Below are 18543 nucleotides of genomic sequence, written 5' to 3' on the forward strand. Positions count from 1 at the left end.
GACACTTGGGGACCCTCCCGAGGTGTCCCCCTCCCCCATTTCCCCGCCGCCTTGGGGACAATCCCGAGCTGTCCCCCCCCTGCCGGTATTTCCCTCCCACCTTGGGGACACTTGGGGACACTTTGGGGACAATTTGGGGACAATTTGGGGACCCCCCCACCCAGGTATCGCCTCTGGGGGTCCCTGGAGAGCAGCACGGCCACGGCCAGGCCGATCGCCCGAGGGAGCAGCCGGTGACAAGGACAGTGCGTGGCCCGGGGGCGGGGCACCGTGGGTCACACCTCCCCGTCCCCAGGCAAAGGCGCTCTAACGGTTCAGCGGGCACGTGGTGGCACCGGGGGTGACACGGCACCGGGGGTACATCTCGGGATGTCACCAAGATGGGGGGGGGACACCTCGGGGTGGCGACGCGAGGGGGGGACAGCTCGGGATGTCCCAAGGGAGGGGTGACACCTCGGGATGTCCCCAAAGGGGTGACACCTCGGGATGTCCCCAAGGTGGGGGACACCTCGGGTGTCCCCAAGGGAGGGGTGACACCTCGGGATGTCCCCAAGGGGGTGACACCTCGGGATGTCCCAAAGGGGGGTGACACCTCGGGATGTCCCAAGGGAGGGGTGACACCTCGGGATGTCCCAAGGGAGGTGACACCTCGGGATGTCCCAAAGGTGGGGGTGACACCTCGGGATGTCCCCAAGGGAGGTGACACCTCGGGATGTCCCCAAGGGGGGGGGACACCTCGGGATGTCCCCAAAGGAGGGGTGACACCTCGGGATGTCCCCAAAGGTGGGGGTGACACCTCGGGATGTCCCAAAGGTGGGGGTGACACCTCGGGATGTCCCAAAGGAGGGGACACCTCGGGATGTCCCCAAGGGAGGGTGACACCTCGGGATGTCCCCAAGGGAGGGGGACACCTCGGGGTGTCCCCAAGGGAGGGGAGCTAAGCGCGGTGACACCCCCGGGGGATTTGGGGACATTCCTGGCGACAGCACAAGGTGCGGGGTGGCCCCGACCCCTTCACCTGGGGGGACCCCAAATCCGCCCCTCCCCGAGCTCCGGGACCGGACAGCGGCACCGCCCACTAATTAAAATAGGGCAGAAAAGATAATTAATTTGCATAACCCCGCCTACTAATTAAAAACAGTTATGAAAGATATATTATTTGCATAACCACGCCCATACGCATTCAACGGTCCCGCTGAACACTCATTTGCATAACCACGCCCACAACACCACCAAAAGGGCTGCGCGCCTCTCGCCTTAACGCCCACCAATCATAGCACAGGATTCAAGTTGTATTTGCATAACCACGCCCATTGAGGCTGGCCCCGCCCGCCGCCGGGCGCTGTTCGCTCCCAGTTCCCTCCCAGCGCTCCCAGTGAGAGCGGCACCGGCAGGGAAAGCGCTCCCAGTTCCCTCCCAGCGCTCCCAGTGAGAGCGGCACCGGCAGTAAGGTCCCGTCCCAGCGCTCCCAGTGAGAGCGGCACCGGCAGGAAAGCGCTCCCAGTTCCCCGCCGCGCTCCCCAGTGAGAGCGGACCGGCAGGAAGCGCGGACCGCTTGAGGGGAGCGCGGCTTGGAGCGGAGGAGGAGGAAGAGGAGGAGGGACAGAAGGAGGAGCAGGAGGAGGAAGAGGAGGGACAGAGGAAGAGGAGGAGCGGCCCCAGCCCCGCTCCGGCCGCGGCTGCCCCGGTCCCGCCGGCGTCGCCCCCCGGACCCCGCGGGTGAGCGGGGAGAGGGGGAGCCCGCCCCGAACCCATCGCTCGGGGGTCTCCGGGAGGGATTTTGGGGGGGCAGGACCCCAAATCCGAGCCCGAAATGTCCCTGGGGAGGGATCTCGGGGGGTCCCAGGCGGGATCGGCCGGTCCGGGCGGGCTCGGGGGCGATCTCGGCTTTGGGGTGCCCGGGAGAGCCGGGGGGACCGCGGGAGCCCCGGAGCGATCCGGAGCCCGGGGCAGCCCCGAGCGCTGGGGGCGGTCCCAGGGGTCCCAGGGCGAGGGGAGAGACGAGAATCCCGAGTTTCAGAAGCTGAGTTATTATTTTATTTATTTATTATTTTATTATTTTATAGGGCTGATTTATTATTTTTTATTTTATATTATTTATTAGTTATCATCCCGAGGGCTGGGGGCGGTCCCAGGGGTCCCAGGGCGAGGGGAGAGACGAGAATCCCGAGTTTCAGAAGGCTGAGTTAGTATTTTATTTATTTATTATTTTATTATTTTATAGGGCTGATTTATTATTTTTTATTTTATATTATTTATTAGTTATTATCCCGAGGGCTGGGGGCGGTACCAGGGGTCCCAGGGCGAGGGAGAGACGAGAATCCCGAGTTTCAGAAAGCTGAGTTATTATTTTATGATGTATATTACATTAAAATTTATTATTTCACCATATATATTATATTAAAATGTAATATATATTACGTTTTATGATATATATTACATTAAAAGAAAATGATATATTAAAACTATGCTAAAGAATAGAAGAAAGGATTTCATCAGAAAGCTGATGTATTATTTTATTATATATTATATTAAGAGAAAATTCTATGTTAAAGCTGTCTATATTAATTTATATTAATTAAAATTGTATTTATTGTATGATATATATTATATGAACAGAAAATTATATACTACAACTATATCTATAATAATATATATTAATTGAAATTCTATGTGTTTTCTTTGTTATATATTATATTAAAAGAAAACGATATATTGAAATGATATATATTAATTAACGCTAAAGAGCAGAAGAAAGGATTTCATCAGAAGGCTGATTTATTATTTTATGATATATTAAAAGGAAATGATGCATTAGAACTATATATATTAATATATATCAATTGAAATTACATTTATTATTTTATTATATATATTATATTACAAGAAAACTTTGTATTGTATATATAAGATATATATTTTTTTCAATAACTTATTATATAATCGAAATTCTCAAAAATTGTAGTTTATATATTGACATGTATTTTATATATTATATACAAAAAATTTTATATATATATATGATTGATATATTATTATTTATTATATATTATATTACAAGAAATTTTTATATATTAATACATATTAATTGAAGTGATATTTATTATTTTTTATCTATTATATTACGAGAAAATTTTATATATTAATATATATTAATAGAAATTATATTTATTTTTTTATATATATTATATTACAAGAAAATTTTCTGTATTTAAACTGTGCTAAAGAATAGAAGAAAGGATTTCATCAGAAGGCTGGAGAGGAAAAAATCCCGAGTGGAATGCTAACAAAAGCTGGTGACCCTCGGAGAATCCGAGCCAGCTTGGCTGGGATTGGCCATTGATCCCCCAACCCCCGCGGGGCCAATCGGGCAGCCGCCTGTTGCATTCCGCAGCAGCAGCAGATCGTTCTCTTCGCTTTTTCCTCCAGGCTCCTCGGCTGCTCGGCGGGAGAACAGGAGATCCCAGCGCCAGGGTTCCTCGGGAGGTGTCGGGGCTGGAAGGGGCGCCGGCTGCTCCGGCAGCACCAGCGGAGCGCTCAGCCCTCGCTGTGCCCCGCGCCGGGATCGCCCCGCGCCGCAGCTCGGCCCCAGCGAGGAGGAGGAGGAGGAGGAGGCTGCGAGGAAGAGGAGCAGGGCCCGGGAGCCGCAGGCAGGTGAGGAGGAAGTCAGGGCGCCTTTGCCCGCTCTGTGCTGCTCCATGTGCCAGCCCGGCCCTGGGGGCATCTCCTGCTCCTGCCCTGTGGGGTGGGCCAAATCCCGTCCTGAACTTGTGGGGCAAATCCCGAACTTGTGGGGCAAATCCCGTCCTGAGCTTGTGGGGCAAATCCTGTCCTTGTGGGGCAAATCCCGTCCTGAGCTTGTGGGGGCAAATCCTGTCCTGAACTTGTGGGGCAAATCCTGAACTTGTGGGGCAAATCCTGTCCTGAGCTTGTGGGGCAAATCCCGAACTTGTGGGGCAAATCCCTGAACTTGTGGGGGCAAATCCCGTCCTGAACTTGTGGGGCAAATCCTGTCCTGAACTTGTGGGGCAAATCCCGTCCTGAGCTTGTGGGGCAAATCCTGTCCTTGTGGGGCAAATCCCGTCCTGAGCTTGTGGGGGCAAATCCCGTCCTGAACTTGTGGGGCAAATCCTGAACTTGTGGGGCAAATCCTGTCCTGAACTTGTGGGGCAAATCCTGAACTTGTGGGGCAAATCCTGTCCTGAGCTTGTGGGGCAAATCCTGAACTTGTGGGGCAAATCCTGTCCTTGTGGGGCAAATCCCGTCCTGAACTTGTGGGGCAAATCCTGAGCTTGTGGGGCAAATCCCGTCCTTTTGGGGCCAATCCCATGGTGTCCGTGTCCTTCCTCCCCCAGAGCAGGAGCTGAGCATGGCGAGCAGCGAGCAGCCGCTGGCAGGGGCAGAGCTGGGGCTCCGCGAGCAGCTCCAGGGTGGGGAGGAGAAGCCCCACAAGTGCTCGGAGTGCGGGAAGAGCTTCAAGTGGAGATCGTCCCTGATCCGCCACTGCAGGATCCACACCGGGGAGAAGCCCTACGAGTGTGGGGAATGTGGGAAGAGCTTCAACACCAGGTCCTACCTGGTCGTCCACCAGAGGATGCACAATGGGGAGAGGTCCTACGAGTGTGGGCTGTGCGGGAAGAGCTTCAGCACCAGCTCCCACCTGATCGTCCACCAGAGGAATCACACCGGGGAGAGGCCCTACGAGTGCGACGTGTGCAAGAAGAGGTTCCAGAGCAGCTCCACGCTCCGTAGCCACCAGCGGATCCACACCGAGGAGAGGCCGTTCCGCTGCCCCGACTGCGGGAAGGGATTCAGGGAGAATTCCACTCTCACCACCCACCGGCCCCGGCGTCCACACCGGGGAGAGGCCCTACGTGTGCAGGGAATGCGGGAAGAGCTTCAACACCAGCTCCTACCTGGTCGTCCACCAGAGGATGCACAGCGGGGAGAAGCCCTACGAGTGTGGGGTGTGCGGGAAGAGCTTCAGCAGGAGCTCCCAGCTGATCGTCCACCACAGGAGCCACACGGGGGAGCGGCCCTACGAGTGTCCCCAGTGTGGGAAGGGCTTCACCAACAGCTCCAACCTGATTGTCCACCAGAGGAGCCACGCTGGGGACAAACCCTACGAGTGCGAGCGGTGCGCTCAGAGGTTCCGGAGCATCGGGGATCTCGTGGTGCACCAGGGCTCGCACAGAGAGGAGAAGCCATTCCACCTCCCTGAGTGTGGGATGGGCTCCAGCGTGGTCGAGCCGCGCTGCATCCGCACTGGGGAGTGTGAGGAGAGCTTCAGCGGGAGCTCCAGCCTGGTTGTCCACCACAGGGACCATGCTGAGGAGAGCTCCAGCCTGGTTGTCCACCACAGGGACCACGCTGAGGAGAGCTCCAGCCTGGTTGTCCACCACAGGGACCACGCTGAGGAGAGCTCCAGCCTGGTTGTCCACCACAGGGAGCACTCCAGCCTGGGTGTCCAAAGTCAGCCTGGTTGTCCACCACAGGGACCACGCTGAGGAGAGCTTCAGCCTGGTTATCCACCACAGGGACCATGCTGAGGAGAGGCCCTATGAGTGTGAGGAGAGCTCCAGCCTGGTTATCCACCACAGGGACCATGCTGAGGAGAGGCCCTACGCGTGTGATCGCCGGTGCCATCAGAGGTTTTACACCGGCTCCACGCTCCTAAAGCACCAACGCACGCACGCCGAGGAGCGGCCGTTCCGCTGCCCGGATTGTGGGAAGGGCTTCAAGAACAACTCGGCTCTCGTCATCCACCAGCGAATCCACACCGGGGAGAGGCCCTACGAGTGCGACCGGTGCTGGAAGAGGTTCCACACCACGTCCGACCTCCTCCTGCACCAGCGCATCCACACGGGAGGCTTCTCTGGGCCCAGGCCCTTGGGCTGCCCCGCCACTGTGAGGGGTGGGCTTCAAGCACAACTCCAGCCTGGTCAAGCACCGCTGCAGAATCACACCCAAATCCTTCTTTTTCGCAGTGCGGGAAAAGGTCTCAGTGTTTCAGCTCGTTTGGTGCATTTTAGGCAACCACCGGTGCCGCAGGTCTTCCACCATGGAGGAGTGGTGGGAGCTCGGCCGTGCCCTGATTTGGACCCAGACTCATTTTAAAATCCAGAAAAATCTCATTGTTTCCACTGGTGGCCTTCAGCAACGCTTGGAAGTCTTCACCATCAATCCATCACCCCACGGGGTCTGCCCGGATGGCCCCAGAGCCCAGGTGGGCAGGCCCGGGACCTGTTTGGGGACACCTGGCTGGCCCTCCACCTCCGGCCTTCGCCAGAAAATCCATTTTTCCCTTTTGATGGTCTTGCACACCAGTTGTTGAGGCTTCTCCACGTGGTGCTCTGATGGCCCCAGTGAGCCCGGTGGGCAGAGCCCCGGTGTTGAGAAGACACCTGGCTGAAGGCCACATCCTCCTGGATTTGTCAACTTCTGACCCAGAAAAATCTCATTTTTTCCCAAAAATCCCAGAAAAATCTCATTTTTTTCCCAAAAAATTTTTCCCTCTTTTGGTGGTCTTAAGCAACACCAGATTGCCTTGGAGGTCTTCTCCACCACGGGAGGGTCTGCTCTGGATGGTCCCCAGTGAGCTCAGGTGGGCAGAGCCCAGGTGATCCATGTTGGGAAGACACCTGGCTGAAGGTTCCACGTCCTCCTGGATTTGTCGACTTCTGACCCCAGAAAAATCTCATTTTTTCCCAAAAATCCCAGAAAAATCTCATTTTTTCCCAAAAATCCCAGAAAAATCTCATTTTTTCCCAAAAATCCCAGAAAAATCTCATGTTTTCCATCTTTTGGTGGCCTTCAGCAACGCTTGGAGGTCTTCACCATCAATCCATCAATCCCCACATGGGAGGATCTGCTCTGGATGGTCCCCAGTGAGCCCAGGTGGGCAGAGCCCCGGTGATCCATGTTGAGAAGACACCTGGCTGAAGGTTCCACATCCTCCTGGATTTGTCAACTTCTGACCCAGAAAAATCTCATTTTTTCCCAAAAATCCCAGAAAAATCTCATTTTTCCCAAAAATCCCAGAAAAATCTCATTTTTTCCCTCTTTTGGTGATTTTAAGCAACACCAGATTGCCTTGGAGGTCTTCTCCACCATGGGAGGATCTGCTCTGGATGGTCCCCAGTGAGCCCAGGTGGGCAGAGCCCAGGTGATCCCGGTTTGGGGGACACCTGGCTGGGCGCTCCACATCCTCCTGGCTCCCCGTGCCCTGGATTTTCTCTTTATTTCTCTTTTTCCTTTCGAAATCCGGAGTTAATAATAAAGATGTTGAACTCAAACAAGGATGGGGACATGGGGGGATCTTCCAGGGGATGAGGGGGATGCTGGGTCCCTTGGAATGGGATCCCCCAAAACCCTGGGATCCCCCAAATTCAGGGATCCTCCGTAACTGGGACCCCCCAAAATCCCTGAGACCCCCCTGGGTTGGGACCCCCAAAATTCTGGGACCGCCCTGGACTGGGACCCCCCTAAAATCCCTGGGACCCCCCCAAATCTCGGGATCTCCCTGGACTGGGACCCCCAAAATCCCCCAAATCCCTGGGGCCCCCCTAAAATCCCCCAAATCTCTGGGACCCCCCAAAATCCCCCAAATCCCTGGGACCTTTCAAATTTCGGGATCCGCCTGGGCTGGGACCTCCCAAATCGCTGGGACCCCCCCCGCCCCCCAAATCCCTGGGACCCCCCAAATCCGGGGATCCCCTCCCCCTTTTCCGCCCCTCCCCCACCGGAGCCCGGCATCGCTCCCGCCCCTCCCCCCCGCCGCAGTGCCGCGTGCTCTGCGCATGCGCGCCCTCCAAGCCCCGCCTCCTCCTCCTTAGTCCCCGCCTTCTCATTGGCCGCGGCTGGAGGACGCCGCGCTGATTGGCTGGCTGGATGAGTGACTGACAGTTCAGTCGTGCTGTGGTCGGGGGTAATCGGCTGAGCTCGCCTCCCATTGGCTGTCGCACCGCAGGTGGGCGTGGCCTGCCCTTCCACCCTCTTTTGCCATTACTGCGGGGGGGGGGGGGCAGCGCGCCGCGTTCCCATTGGCTGCTCCTGCTGTGGGCGGAGCCCTGACCGCCTCGCGCGCGTCCCTCCGCTCGCCTCTCATTGGCCGCGCCGGCGCCGGCTCGCCGCGCCATTGGCTGAGCGCGCGCGGTGGGCGGGGCGGCGGCGTGGGGCGGGACGCGCAGGCGCGGGCCCGGCGCTCCCTGAGGCGGCGGCGGCGGCTCCGGCGGCTCCTTTGTTCCCCCTGCCGGCACCGGGCTCGGGATCGCGTCGGGATCGGGCCGGGATGAACCTCGGGAAGGGCTCCGGGAAGGGCTCCGGCTCCGGTAAGGCCGGCTAAGGGGGGGTGAGGGGAGGATACGGCGGCCCGCGAGGGTCACGGGCCCTTTGTTCGGCACCGGCGGCGCCCTCAGCCCGGGGCCTTGGGGTTCTCCTCCCCCTCACAAGATCGGGACCCCCTCGTCCCCCTCAGGATCGATCCCCTCTCACAGGATCCCTCATAGGATCTGCCCTCAGCCCCCTCAGGATCGATTCCCTCTCATAGGATCCCCCGTCAGCCCCGTCAAGATCGATCTCCCGTCATAAGATATTGCCTCATAGGAGCGTCCCTCGGCTCCCTAAGGATCGATTCCCCCTCTCAGAGGATTTGCTCATAGGATCCCCCCCAGAGGTTCTCCCCTCATGGGATCCCCTCAGAGGATCTCCCCTCACGGGATCCCCCCTCATGGAATCCCCTCAGAGGATCCCCCTTGGCTCCCTCAGGATTGATCCCCCCTCATAAGATGGCCCCAAAGGTTCCCCTCAGAGGTTCTCCCCTCAACCCCTCAGGATCGATCCCCCCTCAGGCCCCTCAAGATTGATCTCCCCTCAGAGGATCCCCCCTCAGGAACAATCATCCCTCAGAGGATCCCCTCAAAGGTTTCCCTCAGAGGATCCCCCCTCATGGGATCCCCTCATGGGATCCTCCCTCAGCCCCCTCAGGATCGATCCCCCCTCATGGGATCCCTTCAGAGAATAATAAAATTCCCTAATTAATCCCTAATTAAGTCTCATTTTTTTCCCCCAGCCTGGCGTTAGGAGCTCATCCCTGTGAGGCATCGAGGACTACCATGCCCTTAGGTGGGTGATTTCATAAATTCAATTCAATTCAATTCAATTCAATCAAAAAGAGGAGGAATGGAGAAAATGTCAAATAGTTAAATTGAAATTATTAAATGAAAATGAAATCATTTCTATTAAATGAAAGACAAAAAAGAGGAGGGAGAAAATTTCAAATAATTAAATTTAAATTATTGAATTAAAATGAAATAATTTTTATTAAATGAAAAGTGAAATTAAATAAAAAGGAGGGATGGAGAAAATGTCAAAGAATTAAATATGAATTATTTAATTAAAATGAAATGATTTTAATTAAATAAAAGATTAAATGAAATTAAAAAGAGGAGGAATGGAGAAAATGTCAAATAATTAAATTTGAATTATTTGGTTAAAATGAAATAATTTTTACTAAATGAAAAAGAGGAAGGAAGGAGAAAATGTCAAAGAATTAAATTTTATTTATTTAATTAAAATGAAATAATTTTATTAAATAAAAAGTTAAATGGAAAAAAGTAGGAATGGAGTAATAAATGAAGAAAAATTAAATTAATTCAATTTTATTTATTTAATTAAAATAAATAATTTTAAATTTTATTTACTTAATTTTTATTTTATTTTTAAATTTTAATTATTAAATTATTATTTGAATTTCTCATGCCTGAGGAGCACAAACTGTGGAGAGTTCCTTGCTCATTCCTTGACCATGGATTGGGAAGGACATTTCCCACCTGGTGCTCCCTCAGTTCCAGAATTATTAGTCATTAATTATCAATTATTAATTATTAATTATTCCCATAATTAACCTCGATCCCCATTCCAGGTGCCCATTTCCAGCTCCTGATGTGAGATGGCCACCCCGGAGCCCCCTCTGGGTGGGACCCCCCGGCTCTTTTTCAATCCCAGAATCATTAATCATTAATTATTATTAATTATTAATTAATAATCATTAATTATTTCTATAATTAACCTCGATCCCCATTCCAGGTGCCCGTTCCCAGCTCCTGATGTGAGATGGCCACCCCGGAGTCCCCCTGGGCGGGACCCCCAGCTGTCCCTCAATCCCAGAATTATCCAACACATCTATATAACCCATATTTCCGCCACTCCCGGTGCCCCTCCCAGCTCCTGATGTGAGATTGGCCATCCACCCCCAGGGAGTCGACCGCCCGCCCCCCGAATCAGTCATACCCCCCTCCCCACCCCTCAACTCCAGATCCTCCAAGCTCAGACCCATCCACCCCCGCCAACAAGGTGAATCAGAACCCACTCAGAACCCCACAATCACGGAATTCCAGACCTCAACAATCCCAGAATTCCACAATCCCAGAGCTCAGAACCCCACAATCCCGAATTCCAGAGCTCAACAATCCCAGAATTCCACAATCCCAGAGCTCAGAACCCCACAATCCCCAAATTCCAGAGCTCAGAATCCCAGAATTCCACAATCCCGGAATCCCAGAGCTCAACAGTCCCAGAATTCCGCAATCCCAGAGCTCAGAACCCCACAATCCCCGAATTCCAGAGCTCAGAATCCCAGAATTCCGCAATTCCAGACCTCAACAATCCCAGAATTCCACAATCCCAGAGCTCAGAACCCCACAATCCCGGAATTCCAGAGCTCAGAATCCCAGAATTCCACAATCCCAGAGCTCAGAACCCCACAATCCGACTCGAATGTCCAGAGCTCAGAATCCCAGAATTCCACAATCCCAGAGCTCAGAACCCCACAATCCCGGAATTCCAGAGCTCAGAATCCCAGAATTCCACAATCCCAGAGCTCAGAACCCCACAATCCCGGAATTCCAGAGCTCAGAATCCCAGAATTCCACAATCCCAGAGCTCAGAACCCCACAATCCCCGGAATTCCAGAGCTCAACAATCCCAGAATTCCACAATCCCAGAGCTCAGAACCCCACAATCCCGGAATTCCAGACCTCAACAATTCCAGAATCCCAGACCCCAGAATTCCAGACCTCAAAAACCTTTGGGTTTGGGTTTAATGGTTTTGGGACCATCCAAGGTGAGGAATCCCAGAATCCCACAGTTCTAGACCTCACAAAATTCCAGACCTCAAAATTCCAGAATCCCAGAAATCCAGACCTAAAAACCCCTCAGGTTTGGGTTGGAGGGTTGATGGTTTTGGGACCATCCACTCCCTGCACAAGGTGAACCCCAGGATCTCACAATCCCACAATTCCAGACCTCAAAAACCAGAATTCCAGAATCCCAGACCTCAAAAACCCAGAATCCCAGGAGATGAAGAAGAAGATGGAGAAGAAGAGGAAGGTGAAGAAGAAGTAGGTGGAGAAGAATGAGTTGAAGAAGAAGATGGAGAAGGAGAAGGAGAGGAAGGTGAAGAAGGTAAAGACGGTGGAGGAGAAGAAGAGAAGAAGAAGGTGGAAGAGGAGAAGAAGAGAAGGTGGAGAAAAAGAAGGAGAGGAAGGTGGAGAGGAAGGAGGTGAAGAAGAAGAAGAGAAAGGTGAAGAGTAAGAATAAGGAGGTGGAGAAGAAGATGAAGAAGGAGAAGAAGGAAGAGAAGGAGATGAAGAAGGAAAAGAAGGAAAAGAAAAAAGAGGTGAGGAAGAAGAAGGAGAGGATGGTGAAGAAGGAGATGGAGAAGAAGAAGGAGAAGAAAAAAGAGGAGAAGAAGATGAAGAAGGTGGAGGAGAAGAAGAGAAGAAGAAGGTGGAAGAGGAGAAGAAGAGAAGGTGGAGGAAAAGAAGGAGAGGAAGGTGAAGGAGGTGGAGAAGAAGATGAAGAAGGAGAAGAAGGAAAAGAAAAAAGAGGTGAGGAAGAAGAAGGAGAGGACGGTGAAGAAGGAGATGGAGAAGAAGAAGGAGAAGAAAAAAGAGGAGAAGAAGAAGAAGGTGGAGAAGGAGAAGAAGAAGAAGGAAAAGAAAAAAGAGGTGAGGAAGAAGATGGAGAAGGAGAAGAAGATGAAGAAGGTGGAGGAGAAGAAGAGAAGAAGAAGGTGGAAGAGGAGAAGAAGAGAGGAAGGAAAAGAAGGAGAGGAAGGTGAAGGAGGTGAAGAAGAAGAATAAGGAGGTGGAGAAGAAGATGAAGAAGGAGAAGAAGGAAAAGAAAAAAGAGGTGAAGAAGAAGAAGAAGGAGAGGAAGGTGAAGAAGAAGATGGAGAGAAAGGTGAAGAAGAATGAGAAGGAGAAGAGGAAGAGAAGAAGAAGATGATGATGAAGAAGAGTCCTTCCTCCAAAAATGCCCTGAAAAACCTCAGAAAAGGGCAAATCCCCCATCCCACCCCAATTAATTAACCCATTAATTAAGAAATTTTTCCTCCTGGATTTTGGGCTTTACCAACAATTCCTCTCCTGCAATCCAGAGGGGATTTTTAATAATTTACTTTTTTAATTTAAAAAATCCAGGGAATTTTGCTGTGGGAAGGATTTTTGAGGCCAGAGCAGCTGGAATTTTGAATTTCTGGGAATAATAAAATGGATTTTCCAATTCCCTGGGCATTCTGTGATGTGGATGGGTTGGGAACAGAATTTCCTGCTGGAATTCTCTGCTGAAATCTGATTTTTTTGGGATATAATTCTGTGGGTTGGGTGAGTTGGGGGCAGAATTTCCTGCTGGAATTTCCAGCATGAATTTCCTGCTGAAATCTGATTTTTTTGGGATATAATTCTGTGGATTGGGAGCTGAATTTCCAGCAGGAATTTCAGTTTATTTTTGGGATATAATTGTGATTTGGATAGAATCCAGCATGAATCATGTAAATTTGATACTGCAGGTTGGGTGGGGGGAACAGAATTCCTCCAGGAATTTCGGCTGTTTTTTGGTATATTTTGGGAACAGAATTTCCAGCAGGAATTCTTGGCTGAAGTCTGATTTTTGGGTTATAATTCTGCAGGGTTTGGGTGGGTTGGGAACAGAATTTCCTCCAGGAATTTCTGTTTTTCTGGGATTTAATTCTGCGGGTTGGGAACTGAATTTCCTGCAGGAATTCTCGGCTGAAATCTGATTTTTTGGGATATTATTCTGTGGAATTCCTGCAGGAACTCTCTGCTGAAATCTGATTTTCTGTAATCTAATTCTGTGGATTGGGAACAGAATTTCCAGCATGAATTCATTGCTGAAATCTGATTTTTTGGGTTATAATTCTGCAGGGTTTGGGTGGGTTGGGAACAGAATTTCCTCCAGGAATTATCTGCTGAAATCGGATTTTTTTGGGATATAATTCTGTGGATTGGGAGCTGAATTTCCAGCATGAATTCTCGGCTGAAATCTGATTTTTTTGGGATATAATTCTGTGGATTGGGAACAGAATTTCCAGCATGAATTCATTGCTGAAATCTGATTTTTTGGGTTATAATTCTGCAGGGTTGGTGGTTGGAACAGAATTTCCTCCAGGAATTATCTGTGAAATTGATTTTTGGGATATAATTGGGATGGGAGCTGAATTTCAGCATGAATCCAGCTGAAACTGTTTTTGGGATATAACGTGGATTTGGAATAGAATCCAGCATGAATTCATTGTGAAACTTTTTTTGGGTTATAATCTGCAGGGTTTGGGGGTAACAGAATTCCTCCAGGAATTCCTATTTTCTGGGATTACTGCGGGTTGGGAACGAATTTCTGCAGGAATTCTCGGCTGAAATCTGATTTTTTGGGATATTATTCTGTGGAATTCCTGCAGGAACTCTCTGCTGAAATCTGATTTTCTGTAATCTAATTCTGTGGATTGGGAGCAGAATTTCCAGCATGAATTCTCGTCTGAAAACTGATTTTTTGGGTTATAATTCTGCAGGGTTGGGTGGGTTTGGAACAGAATTTCCTCCAGGAATTCTCTGATTTTCTGGGATATAATTCTGCGGGTTGGGAACTGAATTTCCAGCATGAATTCTCAGCTGAAATCTGATTTTTTTGGGATATAATTCTGTGGATTGGGAACAGAATTTCCAGCAGGAATTCTTGGCTGAAATCTGATTTTTTTGGGATATAATTCTGTGGATTGGGAACAGAATTTCCAGCATGAATTCTTGGCTGAAATCTGATTTTTTTGGGATATAATTCTGTGGATTGGGAACAGAATTTCCAGCAGGAATTCTTGGCTGAAATCTGATTTTTTTGGGATATAATTCTGTGGATTGGGAACAGAATTTCCAGCAGGAATTCTTGGCTGAAATCTGATTTTCTGGGATTTAATTCTGCGGGTTGGGAGCTGAATTTCCTGCAGGAATTCTCGGCTGAAATCTGATTTTTTTGGGATATAATTCTGTGGATTTGGAACAGAATTTCCTCCAGGAATTCTCTGATTTTTTTGGGATATAATTCTGTGGATTGGGAACAGAATTTCCTCCAGGAATTCTCTGATTTTTTTGGGATATAATTCTGTGGATTTGGAACAGAATTTCCAGCATGAATTCTCGTCTGAAATCTGATTTTTTGGGATATTTTTTCGCCCCCTGCAGCCCCTGGACGCGATGCACGAGAAGGGAATTCCGGAGGATCCTCGTTACGGGCAGATGAAGGGGATGGGGATGCGCCCGGGGGGGCACGCGGGGATGGGACCCCCCCCCAGCCCCATGGATCAGCATTCCCAAGGTTGGGATCGTGGGAAAGAGGAGAAACGGTGTCCAAACCCTTGGGAAACCCCTGGATTTTGGGAGGTTTTCAGCATTCCCAAAATTGGGATCGTGGGAACGGGAGGAAGGAGAGGAGCTGTGTCCAAATCTTGGATTCTGGGAGGTTTTCAGCATTCCCAAGGTTGGGATCGTGGGAAAAGGGGAGAAATGGTGTGAAAATCCTTGGATTTTGGGAGGTTTTCATCATTCCAGGTTTCAATCCTGGATATTGGGGTATAAATCCTGGATTCTGGTAGCGCTCCAGGGGATTTCCAGGTCCCAAATAAACAATTTTGGGAGGGGATTTCTTGCCCCTTTATTCCCGGCTAAGAGATTTGGGAGCAGATTTCCCATTCCAACTGCCTCAAGGATGGATTTTTAATGGGATTTCCCATTCCAAATGCTTCAGGGATGGGTTGGGAATGGGATTTCCAATTCCAGCTGTCTCAGGGATGGGTTGGGAATGGGATTTCCAATTCCAACTACCTCAGGGATGGGTTGGGAATGGGATTTCCCTTTCCAACTTTCTCAAAGATGGATTAGGTGTGAAATTCCCGTCCCAGCTTCCTCAGGGATGGGTTGGGAATGGGATTTCCCATTCCAAATGCTTTAAAGATGGATTGGGAATGGAATTTCCCATCCCAGCTGTCTCAGGGATGGGTTGGGAATGGGATTTCCCTTTCCAAATGCTTTAAAGATGGATTGGGAATAGGATTTTCAATTCCAACTGCATCAAGGATGGATGAGGAATGGGATTTCCAATTCCTGCTGCTTCAGGGATGGGTTGGGAATGGGATTTCCCTTTCCAGCTGCTTCAGGGATGGATTTGGAATGGAATTTCCCTTTCCAACTGCCTCAGGGATGGATTGGGAATGGGATTTCCCATTCCAAATGCTTTAAAGATGGATTGGGAATAGGATTTCCCATTCCAGCTGCTTCAGGGATGGGTTGGGAATGGAATTTCCCTTTCCAACTGCCTCAGGGATGGATTGGGAATGGGATTTCCCATTCCAAATGCTTTAAAGATGGATTGGGAATAGGATTTCCAATTCCAGCTGTCTCAGGGATGGATTGGGAATGGGATTTCCAATTCCAGCTGTGTCAGGGATGGATTCAGCATCTCCCCATCCACAAATCCCTCATTTTTCTCTGGCGTTCAGGTTACCCATCCCCTCTGGGTGGCTCGGAGCACGCCTCCAGCCCGGTGCCATCCAACGGCCCCTCCAGCAGCTCCGCCGGCGGCTCCGGCGCCGCCCTGGACGGTTCCGGTTCCGACTCGCCGGCCTTGGGCCGGGGCCCTTCCCCGTTCAACGCCGCCCAGCTGCACCAGCTGCGTGCCCAGATCATGGCCTACAAGCTGCTGGCGCGAGGGCAGCCCCTCCCGGAGCATCTCCAGGTGGCCGTGCAGGGCAAGCGGCCGCTGCCGGGGATGCAGCCGCAGATTCCTGCTCTACCTCCGCCCGCCGGAGCCGCACAGGGCCCGGGGCAAGCGCCCGGAGCGGGGCCGGCGCCGCCCGGGTATTCCAGACCTCACGGTGAGGAGGGGCTGGGGGCAGTGGGGAGGGGGATTGGGAACTCCTGGAATGAGCTGGGGATGTGGTTTGGGGGGTTTGGGGGGAGTTTGTCCTCGTTCTGGCCTGGGATCTGTGGGGAACTCATCGCTTTTCATCCTGGGATCTTTGGGGACATAATCTAATTCCATCCTGGGGTCTGTGAGAAGTTCATCCCTTTTCATGCTGGGATTGGTGGGGAGCTTGTCCTTGTTCTGTCCTGGGATCTGTGCGGAGTTTGTCCTTGTTCTGTCCTGGGGGATTTGTGGGGAGCTCATCTGGTTTTGTCCTGAGGGATCTGTGAGGAGTTTGTCCCGTTCTGTCCTGGGATCTGTGAGGAGTTTGTCCCGTTCTGTCCTGGGGTCTGTGAGGAGTTTGTCCCGTTCCATCCTGGGATCTGTGAGGAGTTTGTCCCGTTCCGTCCTGGGATCTGTGAGGAGTTTGTCCCGTTCCATCCTGGGATCTATGGGGGTCTCCATCTATTCCCATCCTGGGATCTGTGAGGAGTTTGTCCCGTTCTGTCCTGGGTTGTGAGGAGTTTGTCCCGTCTGTCTGGTTGTTGTTCACTGGATCTGTGAGGAGTTTGTCCCGTTCTGTCCTGGGATCTGTGAGGAGTTTGTCCCGTTCTGTCCTGGGATCTGTGAGGAGTTTGTCCCATTCCATCCTGGGATCTGTGAGGAGTTTGTCCCGTTCTGTCCTGGGATCTGTGGGGAGTTTGTCCCATTCCATCCTGGGATCTATGGGGGTCTCCATCTATTCCCATCCTGGGATCTGTGAGGAGTTTGTCCTTGTTCTGTCCTGAGGGATCTGTGGGGAGTTTTGTCCCTTTTTTTCCCCAGTTTTTTTCCTAATTTTTGGCAATTTTCAGGAATAGGAGGGCCCAACATGCCCCCTCCTGGACCCTCAGGAGTTCCCCCCGGAATGCCGGGACAGCCCCCCGGGGGCCCCCCCAAACCCTGGCCTGAAGGTAAGACCCAAATTTCACCCAATCTCTGCGAATTCACCCCAAATTTCTCAGCTCTGGGAGGGTGGGAATGGGAGAAAATTCCTGGTTAAAATCCTGGGACTGGGGCTGGAATTTTGTGAGCGTGATTTAAGTTTCATGCTGGAGCTGCCTGTGTTCATTCCAAGATAAATATTTGGATTTTTTTTTAGGGAATTTGGAGATTTTTAGGGAATTGTGCTTCATTTTCTGAAAATTTGGGGAATTTGGGGCTGACTTCCAGCCAAATAATTGGATTTTTAGGATTTAAGGTCGATTTCCAGGAGTTTTGGGGAAACTTGGGATGAATTTCTCCACAAGCTCATTCCAAGTCAGAAATTCCAATTTTTGTACAATCCATCTTAATTTCTCACCAAACAATTAGTTTTTTTTGGTGAAATTTGCACCCCAAACCCCCAGAAAAACCTCACCCATACCCACGTCTGGAAATCCCAAAATTCCCTTTTTTCCCGCAGGGCCGCCGTTGACCAAATAGTTAGAATTTTTGGGGGGATTTAGGGTCGATTTCCTCATAATTTTGGGTGAAATTAGGACGAATTTCTCCACAAACTCATTCCAAGTCAGAAATTCCAATTTTTTGTAGAATTCATCTTAATTCCTGCCCAAATAATTCACTTTTTTACTTTTTTTTTTGTGGTGAAATTTTAACCCCCAAACCCCCACCTCTACCCGTGGCCGTAATTCCCCAAATTCCCGTTTTTTCCCCCGCAGGGCCGCTGTCGGCGGCCGCCCCGGGCGGGGCCCCCCAGAAGCTGCTGCCGCCTCCCCCGCGGGCCGCCGGTCCCCGGTGCCCCCGCGTGCCGCCGGGCGTCGCCCGGGCCCCCTCCGCCCTCGCCGGGGCAGCCGGCGCCGCCGGCGCTGCCCATGCACCCCAAGCAGAACCGGATCACGCCCATCCAGAAACCGCGCGGGCTCGACCCCGTGGAGATCCTGCAGGAGAGGGAGTACAGGTACGGCCGCGCCTGGGTTGGGCGGGGTGCCTTCTTCATTCAGGAGAGCTTCTGGGACCTTCTACCTCCTCCTTCATTTCTCTCCTTCTTTCTTCCCTTCTTCACGAGACCTTCTGGGCCCTTCCAGCTCCTCCTCTTCTTCGTTTCTCACTTTCTCTCCTCCCTTCTTCACGAGACCTTCCTCCTTCTCTTCTTCTTCATTTCTCTCCTTCTTTCTTCATGAGACCTTCTGGGTTCTTCTACCTCCTCTTCTTCATTTCTTTCTTTCTTTTCTTCCTTTCTTTCTTTTCTTTCTTTTCTTCCTTTCTTTCTTTTCTTTCTTTTCTTTCTTTTCTTTCTTTTCTTTCTTTTCTTTT

At 51.1% G+C, this 18543-nt stretch overlaps 2 protein-coding genes and 1 long non-coding RNA gene across 3 annotated transcripts in view; all 3 read left to right on the forward strand.

The window, feature by feature from the left end:
- The first annotated feature begins 1668 nt into the window (after positions 1-1668).
- On the forward strand, positions 1669-5507 carry ZNF565 (zinc finger protein 565). Its single transcript, XM_030970871.1, is given in 4 exon segments — positions 1669-1719; positions 3430-3654; positions 4356-4843; positions 4845-5507. Coding segments are annotated over 2 exon segments (1137 nt in total). The 5' UTR covers positions 1669-1719; positions 3430-3654; positions 4356-4369.
- A 2666-nt stretch (positions 5508-8173) lies between these two features.
- Positions 8174-10150, forward strand: LOC115917141. The gene is made up of 3 exons (XR_004061675.1): positions 8174-8330; positions 9071-9123; positions 10087-10150. It is a non-coding gene; the product is annotated as an uncharacterized LOC115917141 (long non-coding RNA).
- Positions 10151-14516: 4366 nt separating this feature from the next.
- The window catches only part of LOC115917139 (transcription activator BRG1-like), a gene marked incomplete at its 5' end in the record, with an annotated part of 47693 nt that continues 43666 nt past the window's right edge, over positions 14517-18543 (forward strand). Inside the window, 5 exon segments of the mRNA XM_030970873.1 lie at positions 14517-14664; positions 15845-16219; positions 17103-17201; positions 17949-18006; positions 18008-18187. Coding sequence (XP_030826733.1) covers positions 14517-14664; positions 15845-16219; positions 17103-17201; positions 17949-18006; positions 18008-18187 — 860 coding nt within the window.

Source organism: Camarhynchus parvulus, unplaced genomic scaffold (assembly GCF_901933205.1).
Source record: "Camarhynchus parvulus unplaced genomic scaffold, STF_HiC, whole genome shotgun sequence".
NCBI lineage: Eukaryota > Metazoa > Chordata > Aves > Passeriformes > Thraupidae > Camarhynchus > Camarhynchus parvulus.